This window comes from Pygoscelis adeliae, unplaced genomic scaffold (genome assembly GCF_000699105.1).
Source record: "Pygoscelis adeliae isolate BGI_AS28 unplaced genomic scaffold, ASM69910v1 Scaffold48, whole genome shotgun sequence".
Taxonomy (NCBI): Eukaryota; Metazoa; Chordata; class Aves; order Sphenisciformes; family Spheniscidae; genus Pygoscelis; species Pygoscelis adeliae.
In genome coordinates this window covers 822,119-837,209 of record NW_008825618.1, presented here as the reverse complement: position 1 = coordinate 837,209, position 15,091 = coordinate 822,119, and the positions used below count along the sequence as shown (strand labels likewise).

The window sequence follows — 15,091 nt, the reverse complement described above, 5'->3', positions numbered from 1 at the left end:
GAGGCTTTTACTTCTAGTTTTAAAATCTTGAAAGCCAGAAGAGACGAACCTCAGTCTCAGGGCGAAGGAAGGAAGCACACAACAGGCAGCTCAGCTCCCCTCCTTCTTCTGACCAGAGGCAGAACATCCCTCCCATTGCCCCTGAAACAGGAAAACGTAGTCCTAGCGACATCAGCCTCCACTTCTGCCTCTGATGACCCGCTCACCCATACACTCACACTTGGAAAAGGAGAAAGATGGCAAACACCTCGCACTGATTCCTGGACAGCTGCCACCTCCAAACAGGGTGACCGAGGGGAACACCCCATAGCTGGGGAGGGAGCCCATGCTCTGCCCCGAGCATCAATCCAGCTTCACCAGTAACTGTGCAAACCAACTTACAGGCACAGACATAGTTACCAAAGTTAGCAGCGTGATTTCACTGACCCCTTCGGCTAGGGCAGCAGTGTTCAGAAACGCTCCCGCACTGCCTTTTCATCCACGGCTGCCCCTCCCTGTGCCAGCTCTGTCCTCTGCTTTGTGCCGGCTCAAGCGTTGGTGCATGACTTGGTGAGTCAGCTGAAGCGAGAGAGGTGAAAAGCCTTTTTCTTTGAGAAGCCTTCCCTGATTACAAGTTAGGCTAATTCATTCAAGAAAATTACATTCATTTCCCAGTTATCTTCAAATACATCAATCCAGCCTGAAAATGGCCTGGATCTGTTGGGACTTAAAATTATATTCCCACTTACTCTGCTCATTCTACAGAATATCATTAACAAAGAAAATGAGCAGTTTAAACAGCCTGCTGCCTCAGGTTACGGAAGTTTGCTTGTGGATTATTCTCTCTTCCATTTTGAACAGCACATAAATTATTAACACAAGTCACTGAAATTCCCTGTCTTTCAACAAGGACATTCTAATCATCTGTCAACAAAAATCACCGTTTACTGGGAATCTACTAATAATCTTCTGCTGAGAAAAACACAACTGATGTGTTTCAGAATTATAGAAAAAAAAATGCTTTTCTTCTTGTAATTTCAGAAGATCCAGCAGGGTTGGAGTGACAATTAGTGAATATTTAAATGCTTGATATTCATTGGAAATAGTCTGACAGTGATGGCCAAATAATTTCAGTCATGAGAAGAAAAGAAAGTCTCAGACTGATGAATAACTGACATTTGACCTGCTGTTCACTTCCTAAGCTGGAAAAAAAAGCGATTCATACTGAATTGAAGTTGAAGCTGGCTAAGAAAGCATAAAACACTGTTTCATGTTTCTGCATTGCCTTACTGTCTAACGTTATTTTATAAAATTGTTTTATTCACTGGTTAAAAGATGCATATTGAGGACAGGGGTAAGTACCTAGGACAAAGCAATTACCGTAACCCATGAATGTTACAGAAAATAATTTAAACATTTATAAAACCGTGGCTGAAATTTCTAATTTAATAGAGTAACACAACACTCGTGCAAATTTATAACAAAGCACATGTAATCTTTGTTGTTAAGTATCGAGACTTTCTAATATTAAGCTTCTTCTGGCATGCTTACACTGGCCTGAAGTTGGTGGGGAGTACACTTAATAGAAGTCATTTTCTCCACAAAGGGAATATGAACCACCATTATATGCCTGCACGAACAAACAAAACCAACCAAACAAAAAAACTCACCCAGAATGTTAGCCTTAAGACACAGAGCCCCAGCAGGATTATGAAGTCCTCCTCTCTGAAAATTTGGGACTTGAGGCACAGAAATTCCCTGCCAAGGCACTACAGCCGAACTCCAGTGGAAGATAAATAGTTGTAGACCAAGACCATTTGGTCTTTATTCTCTTTATTCTCAGATAACCCAAAGATGAAGAAGCCGTTCTCTTCTAAGAGAAAAGCAAATTGAAATGAAATGTTTACAACCGATGTTTACTAAGGATTATACCCTCACCCTGCTTTCTATTAAGACTCCTGTTGCTTAAGAAACCAGGTGTTAATCCCTCAAACCAGATGACATTTTCCAACCCTGCATATTTCACAAAGCTTGAATGCATTCAGAGGGAAAGAAAGTTTACATAAGACACAAAACAGATGTTTAATAAACTTGAGTAATCTGACAGGCAAGTATGTTTTGGTCTTTCCAAAAGACAGCCACAAAGAGGCAGCAACTATTTGCTTCCAGACACAATAAAGAGGACTTTGGTTTGGTTTTAATTAAAGGGACCGGATCCTAACCAGAAGAAGAATCCTTACCTCCTGTGATATACTTTGATCTCACCTTTGATGCTAATGGGAAAGAAACAACTCTGACTTTCTATTTAGCATCAGTCGTATCATTCCAGTCACATCAACGTCATTCACCCAGAGAGTAGGATATGATCAGTGACAGGCATCATGTCAGTCAGGGTTAAACCTGGTCTGAGTCGCTGAATCATCCCAGTAGTCTAACATGAGAATCAGTCATTCTTCAGCATTACCTAGAAAGGAACACTGACTCTTTCTGCTTAGGAGTAATTTTAAAGCAGATTACTTCCGGCACTGAAACAACTATAAAAGTAAATATAATATAAATGGCATAAGCAGTAAACATTAAAGGGTTCTCTTCCCCAGAAGTAGAAGATGCAGCTAATAGCTCAGCTATTTTTACTGTTCCTTAAAAACTGTATTTCTTTTTTAAACCGGTTTGAACCTACAGGGGAGACCGTATTAAAACAAACATAAGAAAATCCGTAAGTTCTACTATGGTTTTGTAGAATCAATCCCATTCTCTTCCAACTAACTTAGATGAGACTGATGGAAATAAAACCAGAGCAAAATCAAGTAGAACTGTACACCTCCACCCTCTCTTGCATAATACACAACTTCTATTTGGCAGTGTTGGGTTCCGCAAATCTTACAGTAGAACTGTCAACCTTTCAAAATGCCCAAGATCTATCCATATATGATTATCATTATGTGTACAAGGGTGAAAAAATGTTCTTCCTCCTTCACATTATTCATTTTAGCTAAAGCTGTTGTCCTTTTACCTAGCAGAAAGGGACGGTATTTGCTCATTTATTACGTAGTAATAACCCAGCCAAACACTAGCTGAAACAGACTGGTGTATTTTGGACTGCTGCGCTCTTCAGTTAACATACCCAACTAATTTTTCAGGCAATACAGCCAAACTGGAAATTAGAAACAAAAAGCAAGAGACAAAAATCTGTTCCACCCTTGCATGCAACCCCTTTGTAAAGCTAACACCATGTCCAACAGCTGCAAGCACTGAATGATCATTAACTTTCAACTAGTGGTCTGATTTTCAGGCAATAATCACCCATAACTGCAGCTGAAGCCGGCTCTTTGACAGACTCAAACTAAAGGTACAGAAATTCAGTCATAAAAAGCTGAATAACTTCAAAGGGGGGAGGATATTCTACATAATTTATCTTTCCATAGCAGAATAGACAAAAATGTACTTGAAAAGATAATTGATGAATTTTATACTTTCCTTTTTTGTTAAAGGCAGTAAATATGAAGTGAAAGTAATACCGTGATAAACTTTTTTGAAAGCAGCAGTGCCTACCTTTCCCACGCCTCCCCCAAGCATCTGTATTTGCTTGAAAAGAGTCATGCAACCAGCTAACTGGGCTGGCAAGGAACACTAGATGCGTGTAAGAGATCCAAGCTTATCCATTCAAGCTTTCACTGGCTTTTTGGAATATAGGAATGTTTGGATAGTCTGCAATGAAATGTTGTCTGTTAACAGTAAGCAGAATATAAGATTTTTCTTATGTACCCTTCCTTTTACAATACTGCATTTGCAGAGATTGATGAAAAGGCCTTCATTGTGGGCTTCTGTTTTCAAGTCTCCCATACAAACTCTCTCCATATACTTTACGGGTTTTTTCCTGGCAAAAAATATAATTTACAGGCCCATATGAAGCCATGCTAATACAGTGAGCTGGTACAGTACGATTATATAGCACTAAAACACTAGCACTAAAAGCTGGTCAGTAAAAATCAACTTTCTTTTAGAAGGACAAATGACACCAGAGTTACTTCATTTTTAAACAGCCCAAAGAGCAGCAGCACTGGGCAGGAATGGAAGTAGGTCACGTTTTTCTCCTGTTTTGTTATGTACAGAACAGACATAGAAATCTGAAGGATTTTGCTCTAATAAAAAGGAAGTCATCTGCTTACGATGGGAGAAAGGGGATTGCCTAAGTGCAAGGGTATTGAATCTTGTCTCCTGGAAGATAATTTAAAACAAAAAAAAAACAACAAACCAAAAACCACAAAAAAAAAAAACCCAAACCAAACCAAAAACAAACCCAAGAAAAACAGCATACAGATAAGATCTTGTTCCGGTTTTAGCTAATGGGGAGGCTGAACCTATAACAAAAGAAATTGTAGGAGTAGCAAGGAAGGAGGATGAGACAGATGGACAGTCCCAACTACTTCACTACCTCCCCCAAATTCAGGAAGTAGCAGCACCAGCATCTGTTTCTATTTTTACACAGAGTTCACGAGCAAATAATAAACTGGCATGACTTAAACTTCATGCCGTCCTACAAAACACATTACAAGCAGCAATAAAACTACTCAAAGTTTGGCCCATTTGCTAATAGAGAAAAGAATGTCCAGCAAAATTCCTGAAACTGTAGGAAACATAAAACGTTCTCAGTTTATACTTTTATCATATTTGGAAGGTTATTTTCATAACCATGGCAGCTCAAGTTTTGAAAGAGTAGTTCAGACCTTCAATCATGCAGAAAGCCTTTAATTCTCCACTGAAAAGCAAGTTCACAGATGTGCTTTGGCACGCATGTTTAACATCCTTTGCCCACAGCCACACCTGCTGCTCCTAAAATATTTTGTTGAAATGGTGTCACTTTCTTTTTCTGTGTATACTGTACCAATCTGGCTAAAAACAGCAAGCTTGTAAATGGCAACATGGGTTTTCCAACATGAATAAACATCTTGATTTAGATGTATTAAAAGTTTTTCAGTTTTGTGAGATGGGACTAAAAAAATTAATACCTTTTAGAGCAGACTGAAAACGATGTGTATTTGACTATGGATACCTTGAAGAAAAAAGGCTTTAGGAATCTGCTCTAAGAGACTTTATAGTCTAAGCATCCTGCACATTTCACCACAAGATTTGACTTTAAAACCAACTGGACTCTCCTTGAATAGATGTGTTTATGAAATAAAAGCCTCAGAAAATAATCATAGTGAAGTGATCTGAACAGAGAGGTTTTTTAAACCCAGGTCTTCCTGAAGTTTGAAAACAAAAAGTAATGTGGACATCTTCTAACACTGAAGATCAAAAACATACTGTTTTCTCAAACTCCCAGAAGCAAAGCTGGAGTTATATGGGTGCATTGCATTCACTCATTACTTACATTTGCTTCTAAACAATTTAATGAAAGGGATGTGATCTCAAAATAGTTCCTACTAAGTGTTTGTTAAATAGGATTATTAACTCTTACAAATTGCATGTCATTTCCAAAGTACGGTGAAATAGCAGCTGCAGAAAAAAAAAAAGTCGTCTCTGGGATAACAGGGATATTTGTACCACATAAGATAAGCAGCACAAGTTCCATTAGCATTTGATAATTTAAACTAGAACTACACTTTTGAACAGCGATGATTACTTAAAGACTGCTAATTTTAGCCTGTTTCCTATGGATATTTGATAGGCATTCTGAATGGCACAAAAATACAACACGTTGCTACATACATGAGCATTTAACTTGATGACAGTTCAGTTCACAAGTATCTGTCCAGAGAATTTACTTTCTACTACACGATAATCTGAGACTGAACACGCAGTTGTAGTCAGGTCACAAACAGCAGCACAGAGCAGACCAAAAAGCATGTGCGTGTACACACACAAAACAAACAAACAAAACCTTATAAATGGGTAAAAATTGTTTTTTTTCACAAGGATTTTCCATATCCGAATTCCTTCATCTTTAATATAGGGATAACATTTTTCCAGTGACCATAAGCACTTTCACAGAGCACTATACATGTAAGATCCATGCATCTCGCTGGTAACCCCCCATTTCACAGAAGGGAAAACTGAGCCAATGAAGGCATGGAAGTTACCATAGCTACATAAAATGCAAGTAACCAAGGATGAAATTTGAACTCAGGTTTCCAGTTTCCTATTCACTGAACCCTGAGCACTTTGAAAAATATACATTCCAGTACACTTCCATAACAGCAACAGTGTTCAGTAACCTTACATGTTAATTACCTAAGCACGGCATGTTAAAATCATTAGTGGTTACTAACAGCTAGATAGTGTAAAACAGAATCGGTCGTTGTACCAAAACTAATTCAAACTAATTCTTCTGATCACACACAAAAGCAGTAGTAACTCTGTTTCCTTACTTGGCAAGTACAAACCTAGATTAATTTCAATGGGCACTGACTGTATAGAGAAACTTTAGATGAGACTGCTGTGATTCTTTCCTTGCACTCAATGGATGTGAGCACTTGGTGTCAGTAAGAGTGATATAAATTAGTGAAAACTTTGATGATTTCAACTTACCACCCTAAGGACTTGCCAGGGGAAAAGGAAACAAATCTGTATAGATCTACGATTCACTGGATAAACAGCAAAACAGTACCAAGGAAACAGATAAACCGTTCAGCAAGTAGAGGAAATCACTGATGTAGTATTTGAAGGAAAACAAACAAACAAACAAACCACCAAGGACTTTCACCTCTTCTGAAGCTGTTCAAACAAAAACAAAATAATAACTGTAATTTACAGTTCACTTCACTGTTTAATGTTATTCTATTACACCATCATCTATTTAATGCTGATACAACAGCCATTTTCTCTGCAACATAAATTCATTAGCTAAAGAATCAGAGTTGAAATAAAAAGAGAACTGGTTTGAAAACAAGCGTTTTTTGAAATGCCTGAATAATCTTTAGCCACCCCAACCTCCACATCCTTACCGGAACGTCAAAAGTTTCTTGCGTGTCATCCAGCATCTGAATTTTGATGGAGACGAGTTTTCCTGGAGGTGTCATAGGTGGTTTCTGTCCATGCTCCAAGGTACTGATCCCAGCATTTTCCTGAGCTCCTAACCGGGATCCTGCTGTTGGTCTCTGCTCTGTTTCACCCATGTTTAGAGAAACACGTTTCTTATATCTGATAAAAGAATAAGGGCAAAGACAACCATATCACTTATTTGTAAGAGTTGCTGCACATAAGGATTATGGTATATATACTTACAGCTAGTATACCATATGACCATTAACACAAAGTAATAACCATTATGATTTTTTTTTTAATGCATCATATGAAGACAAGAAAACCAGGCAAACTTTATACCTTTCAAAATACACAGGCTAATCACCTTCTCGGGGTAAGGCTGACAGACTGGCTACAGTACTGCACAATGGGAAAGTATTCCTTTTCTCCTGGAAAAGGAAACAAGACCACAGTGGAAACAGAGCACGACAGAACCCAGATTTCAATTAATTATGCTGATTTTTATGTATTTATGAATCAGGCTGTTAGCAGCCATAGCCAGGGCTCCCAGAGAAGGGAGGAAGGTGAGGAGAGCAGGTGGGACAACTCACCACTTGCTGACCATCATTCCCGCCTGGGCATATCAGCATTTTTTCCTTTGGTCCTTCCAGCCTTCTCCGGCTCTTTTCAGCTGCCACCTCACTTAAGGGTCTGCGAAGCAGGAAAGCTAAAGGGGTACATGATGACCTCAATTACGTGGCCTAAATATTTTGTTTCCTTTGGGGACCAGAGCTGCTCTAGAACCTGGAGCCTGGCCTGACCCCACTGATGGCCCAAGGACTACGAGGACATGCTACTGGGAAGTCCAGAAGAGGCTAGAGAAAAAAAACTGGTTGGGAAAAGCAAGGGAAATCTAATTTCCCATGGAGCCCTGTATGCAGGAGGGGAACACCAAAGAAACGCACCTTCCTCGCTGTGCTAGGGGAAGGCTACACCTGTACCAGCTCGCCTGCACCGCTCGCTGAATGTGGATGTCTGCTTCGTATCCATGGAAAGTAACCTCAGAAACTGGCTTGCTAATTCTGTTTCCGTGCAGCTTTTGCACCACATTACACAGGACATTTCTGCTAAATGATTATTCTATCCTAAAAAGGGAGCAGAGCTACAACAGTGATTCAGTGTGATTTTTCATTAACTGGCACAACTTTGAACCTTCTTTTTTAGTTCAAGGACCATTAGTTTTACTTGTCAAACGTTACACATCATACTAGAATTTTATTTCACTTCCCCCCCCGCCTTTTGACACTCTAGCTGGGTTTCTGACAAAACTCGCTGCTACTGTCTATTTATCTTTCTTGGTAATTGCATTTCCATTCTGCATGACTTTTATATGCTGATCAATGACCATTAAAAAAACATGTAGCACACAGAAAGAATGGAAATGTAACTTTCCAGCTGAACAGAGGCACAAGAAGAGTACTGCCAATCATTGTCTGGCTTTTACTCTGAGGTTGCAAATACTGAGAAGCCTAGGGGAAAAATAGGAAGCACAAGATAAGCCTATGTATTAGTGAATGCATCACCAGTTCTACAGTGTACTATAAAGAACAGTGCCATATAATAAGATAACAGTTCCCTCTGTAAGAACAGAGTAAAAACAGTCCTGTCTTCGGCAGGATATACTATTTACTGCATATCACTCTTCCATGTCCTGACTAATTTGTTCCCACAGATTTTCCACACATCAAGTGGCTTGGAGTAAAATTTTCAAAAGCACTTTGATTAAAAGAAAAAAAAAAGGGGGGGGGGCATGGAGGGAAAGGGGGAAAAAAAAAAAAAAAGAAGTGTTATCTGAGAAGGAAGGGAATGAAAAATGAGGGATCGCGCACTTCTACATATCAGCTCAACAGGCAGAAGTGAAGAACAAAAAACTGCAGGCAACCTTTTGCAATGAACTAGCACTATCCTACCCAACAGGGTTGGAGATACTAGTGAAACCTGTCCAAGCGCATGCCAAATACTACCCAGAGGCAAATTTTTCCTCAATTGGCATTGTAATGTAAAATGTAAAAGGAATAATTTAAAAAGAGTAAAATCAATTTAATTTAATTAAATTAAAACCTTTTTGTGAGACAAGAAGTGCCAACAAGAAAGCTGCAGTTGGAGGCAGGAATTCCAGAAGAAAAGACACCAAGCTCTATATAGCAAGGCTCCAGGCCTACTTACAAATAAATCTGGTTTTCATGCATGTGAAGTACACAGGGACATTTAAAAAAGTAACACATGCACCCTGTCTGGAAGCGCCACTGCACACAGAGGTACTGGTCCATGTCCTTATTAATTCAAAAGCTGTTTTAAGAGCTCTTCTGAAGTCACCATGTACCACAGACAGCACCAACACGGCAGAAAGGACCTCTACAATTGCTGTGTTACTATGGGTTTTTGGCTAGGTACAGCCATTTAAAGTGGATGAAGAAGAAATCTGTTCTCACCAATAAATCCTAAACATAGGAATCAATCGAGTCAGTTCAAGTGATACCATTAAATAATCAACACAAGGAAATATTACAGAGCTTAAAACGTTCTATAAATGTTCTTCTGACTAGATGATCTAGTGGCACGCACACACATTCAGACAGGCGAATAAACTTAGTGAAACAAGGAAAAAAGACGCAGATTTAGGAGCCAAAAAAATCATGGAGGAAAGGTACAAGCCAAACCACTCCATATATACAGCTGAGAGGTTTATTATTAATATAGAAACTCTTGTTATATATACATATTGAACCATTCAGTTATACACGCACGCTTCCCTTTGGAAGCAAAGGTCTAAGAAGTATTGGCCACCCTGATCACACGCATCTGCTACTTACGAAATTAAAAGCAGACCTTTCCTTTTTTTAATCTGTATGTATATCTAAACATCAGCATGCTGCACTGGACATTATTTAAGGTTTTTTTCTGTATGACACTACTCTCACTCACTGTGGTGCTGTCATAACATTGGCATAGTATCTTTATTACGCCTTTTTGTAAAAGAGGCCTTAAGAATTATTACAATTACCCTCTCTTAAATAATGCAGCACATCGGGCAAGCTGTATACCTTTCTCTAAATCACTTTGATCTAGAAAACCAAGAAGTAAGGTCACAGAATGCAACAGAAGAGTATTAAGCAAATATTAAGCAAACTTGGGGGGATTAGGATGCCTAATGTCTGTCACGATGAGGAAAAGGATCAAGTCTGGACGGAAGATGGAGAATTTTAAAGACACTCTAGTAGAAAGATGATGTTGATGCATTGGGGAGGGTATTAGTGGAGAAGAAAAAGCAGTAACCACCAGACTCCAACACACACAACTCTCAGCAAAATATAAGTGGAGGTCGACAACTGGTACGGGAGCCAAGAGAGTGGCAAATAAAAAGAACACATCTGAACTCTGAAAATTAAGAGTTTCTGCCTGCTCTTTTTGACAGCTGGTGAAACCCAAGGCCAAAATCGCATCTATCATTTCTGCTGCAGATTCGCTGGGTGTCAGTGCCCTTCTCAATAGTGCTGTAGCATCTGCAAAGACAGAGAGAGACTGCTTCAGCAGAGAGCTAACCTGCATTCCAACCTGTGCGAGGGGAGAAGTTACCCGAGACAGCTGAGCTGCCCACAGAGGAGCGTTGGACCCTCCCGCTCCTTCCCTGCCTGATGCCGTGCACCAACTCTCACCCTCCTCAGACCCTTCGCTGAGCCAATGCACCTCACTAACCCAAAAGAAAACAACTATGTGTTCATTCTTTGCTGGGCTAGCAAATCAAATCGGCTCTCAGCAGGCAGGCAAACCTAAGGCTGGGGTAAGCTAAGCCCAGCCAGCTGCTGGCAGGCCACCAGACTGACTCAAGCCATCTCACCTAACTCTACCTAAAACACCTGGAAGACACAAAAAGCTACAAGTGCCATTAGATAGATTAGTAAATGTGTTTTTGTCCTAATCATGTTAACAATCCTTTTACACAGATATTACATGCTTAGATGAAAATTTTAAGTTCTGTATATACTTATGCAGTAGCTGGACAAAGGCCAGGATGTGGTTCAGTGTAAAGCCATTTTAGTTCTCCGTGTTCAAAACAGGCACATTTTATAGCATTGGAAAGGTTCAGGCCAATTAAAGTTTCCACGTATTTTTCTTTGGCAGGATGAACAAACAATCAAACTGACTTAGTCTAAAGGGAGCTAGGAGTATAAACAGCACTTTTTTTTTTTTTTGGGGGGGGGGGAGTGGGAATAAAGGGTTACAAAAATTACAAAATACTGAGGAAAAGAGAAGCAATAATCCACCGTTAGAAATGTGAGCAGGGCTCATGTTGGAATAGATGCTAATCTGATCTGTTAAGTACTCTGCTCTTCTAGATCAGGCAATGAGGTTCGGACATTTGATGCAAGAGGTTCCTGAAGCCTGAAGACTCCTGTTACAGGGGGAGAACGGTACCAGGTATCTAGGCTTTTTCCACGTCTTTTGTTTTGCTTAAACACATTTTCACAGCACGAAACAGAAGGCAGCACACTGTTCGCTATCCTCCTCTTAAAGGTGGGGAAGCCTGAGGCACAGTGGGATGATGCGACTGGCCTGTAAAGGCACCGAGCAGACCAGCCGCAGAGCTAAAGCTGCAGTCAAGGCCTCTCAGATGCTGGCCCAACACTGTCTCACAGATCATATGGCAATGAAACATTTGAAAGAGATTAAAGTAATCAATATAATACCAGATGAGATGACTCAAACTGACTCAATGGCTTATAAACCATCAGTAAGAACTAGGAAGGATCCAGAGGACTAGAAAGGAACAAATTAAATCCAGATCTTCCAACGGATAATTAATGTGAAGCAGCAAGGAGAAAGAGGGGCAATCCAGGCAAACTGGTCACATGTGCTTTTAACTCTCAACTTCTTGTAAAACTTTTGGAAAGCCTCAGCTGTGGAGAGGACTACAGTGAATACTGCTAACGCTCCTGTCAAGTACTCATCTTCAGTTCTAAGCACCTTCATATTTGCAGAAAAACATAAACCAACAAATTGGAGTAAGTTTAAGGAATCATAATAAATAAGTTATAGACAGGATAACTTGCACAGGTCACACATGGAGGACTCAGAGAGAGCACCTGTGGCAAATCTAACTGTGAGGGTGAAGACGCCACCTCTCTCCAAGGTCCAGTCCACTCCGGCACCAGACATTAATGCTCCAGAGCAGAGGGAGCAGGACGTGTCTGCACCTCAGCCGCCCCACTGCAGAGGCCACTTTATCAACCAAGCCCACTACCTCATACGATGCGTCGATCCTTCATATTTCCTTTTACCTCCTCTTGGGTAACAGCAAAGTAGGTATAAATGTATGGCCCCGCCAAAAGCACGTAACAGACCCGTGCGTCTCTAGTATGGGAAAATTCTATACCCGCAGCATAAATTGTCAATGAAGCCGCATTTTCATTAATATACCAGAATTAACATAAACACGAAATAAGAGAGCAAGTTTCTTGAACCCAGACTAAAAAAATAACAATAAAATAATGTAACAAGGCAAGAGGACCAGGGAGACTGAAACCGAATTCAGTCTGAAATGATGGGGAGCAGATGGAGGGCCAATAGAGCTCAGGTTTTTATATTTTGTGAAACGTTATCCCAGTTAATTTCTGCAAGTCCATGGCAGACTTGTACAAAGCACATGCGGTGATGACAAAAATTGAAGTTATTCATCTAAATAACACTAATATAATTTCTTCGCTAAAAAACATGATTTTGACAGTTACGATGAATCAATGCAAAAGAAAGAAACCATCCCCGGCTTGCTCAGCAGAGAGCTCTTGCACGCCAGATGCAGCAGTGGAGAAAGTCGACCTGCAAGGTAGCAGACATGATGCACACAGCTAGCTATCGCAGCAATAAATGGCAAATTTTCAAGTCATGCTAAATGAAATAACTGGATCAGCCCCATTCCAGGCAAACAACAATAACCAAAATTTGTTTCTTGAGCGGGAGTCACCACGTACCACAGCCGTGTGGGAATACGTAGAGGTGACAGATTTATCCTTTTCACAAATACAAAACAAATACGTTCTGTAGGAAGAAGTCCGCAGCAGAGAAGGGGGGATTTTTTTGAAAGCTTTAAAGTCACCATCATCTTATGAGTCTTTGGCAGTTTCTCATGGGAGAATATCAAAGATTTCTTGGAAAATCTTCTCTTTAAAGTCCGATTTTCTTAAGGAACTACCAAAACCCACAAACAGCTGTCTCACTAACACAACGTTCGTGCTTCGCATTATTCCGCACAGAACCTCATACACCCTTGAAATTACACAAAGGTCCTTAAAAAGAAAAACATACATTAGAAATCTGACACAAATCCAGAATTTTTTCATTAGGCTAATGGACCAGCATTTTTGTGGAAGCAAAGAAATGTGACAACTAAAGCTCTTAATAGAAAAATAGCTCAAGCTGGAAGGGCAGTAGTACAGATACAAGTGCTGAGTGTCTGCTTCTCTGCTTGCACCCAGCAAACTAAGCTTGGTTGCTCAGCCTCTAATGGAAACATTGCAAGAGAAGGTGGTTTCTGAATTCCTGTTCAGAATTCCTGTCTGCCCTTTCTGCTCACATCCACAATATTCAGACAGAGAAGGAAGTAGTACAAAAAGCCAATCCTTCTGTACCATTGGGCCATCTTCTGAGATTAAAAAAAAAAAGGAAATGTTGTAAATGATAGTTGCTTCATGAAGTCAGAAGTAGGGAGGCTCCAGGTGAGGTATCGTCAAGTTGATCGGCATTAGAGGCTCATGTCTAGTCTCCTGTACAGTCAGTGGGTAAGAGGCTGGAGGAGGAGCTCCTTAACTGATAAACAGATTTATTTTTTCTTTTTTCTGTCCCTAAAGACACAGAAAATTAACCTCTTAAAACCCGCCTGCCCAGGAAAACACTGCCATGGCTGTCTACTTTTTTGCAAGTCTTGGAATGGGATACTTTAGCATTCTGCAGAATTCCTAAAATTTGCAGCAATAAGAAATGCCCTCAATTAAGGCAGAATATCCATAATAGAATAAAATTCATCACCTGTCATGAAAAACAAGATAGCCCACAAAGTTGCCCATCTTGGTCAGACTCTGAAGACCTCTAAATCACACTGTCTTATCCCTTGACCCAGTTTTTATGGTATGGTCACGCAGATGGACAGACTAAGTACTCAGATTTGGAGAGCAATACTGTACACTTAGTTGTTAACACCAGACTAGCTAGAACATGAAACCAATGTTAAATTTAGGGACCTAAGCAGTAAGTAACACAAAGCTTTACAAACTCAAACTATTCAGTATGCCGATAATGTAGCCTGAAATCCAGAATAAATGAACATTTATGTATGTATAGGACAAAAAACCCCCACACCTCTTGCAAGCCTATCTGTACAGCATTCACAGTGCCCGCATTCATTACTGCTTCTACCTTTAGGGCCATTCAGCTTCCAACTGGAGCTCATTTATCTTCATTCCATTCAGGTCTTAAAGCTGTTTGCAATTCTGTGGCGCTAGCAGCTGTCCCAGATTCCACATCTTCTGCCAGATGTCAGCAAAGAGCAGTCCCATCCCGCACAAATCTGATGCATGCTATCTTTTTTCCTCAACCACACACCTGTCAGTAGATCTATCAACAAGTGCAGTAATAGATTTCTGTATGCTTTTGCAATTGCCTCTGTGAAAAACCTCATCCCTTAAGTGTAAATACAGATTATTCTGTGAATCAAGCCAGTCTAGTCTACAAATATTTTTTTTAAACCCACAAAATTAAAATTACTTTTGATGACTGTCAATGATATTAAACAAGACAGTAAACACTGATTTGCTGTGTGCTATGTTTTTCGGACAACCCTGCATTAGAAACTTACTGCAGGCAAGGAACATTTCTTTTTACTCCCTGCATCTCACACAAGCAAGCAAAGCCATTGTATATATGTAAGTGAGCAATTAAGCAAGTGAAGCCTTCATAAGCCCACCTCTCAAAGGAACCCCTCGGAAACCTCCTTCATACAAGTTACTCTTGGGACTGGCTGTGACCATTTTGCAACCTCTAGGAACTTGTCTTCACTATTTATTCTTCGCTACCCCTTCACGGTACCCTGGTA

General features: G+C 40.1%; 1 protein-coding gene across 1 annotated transcript in view; it reads right to left on the bottom strand.

Annotated features, from left to right (window-relative positions):
• Window positions 1–7,097, bottom strand: part of FARP1 (FERM, RhoGEF (ARHGEF) and pleckstrin domain protein 1 (chondrocyte-derived)) — a 175,508-nt gene extending 168,411 nt beyond the window's left edge. The window contains exon 1 of the mRNA XM_009333330.1: window positions 6,927–7,097. Coding sequence (XP_009331605.1) covers window positions 6,927–7,097 — 171 coding nt within the window. The remainder of the gene's footprint in view (window positions 1–6,926) is intronic.
• Window positions 7,098–15,091: the final 7,994 nt, after the last annotated feature.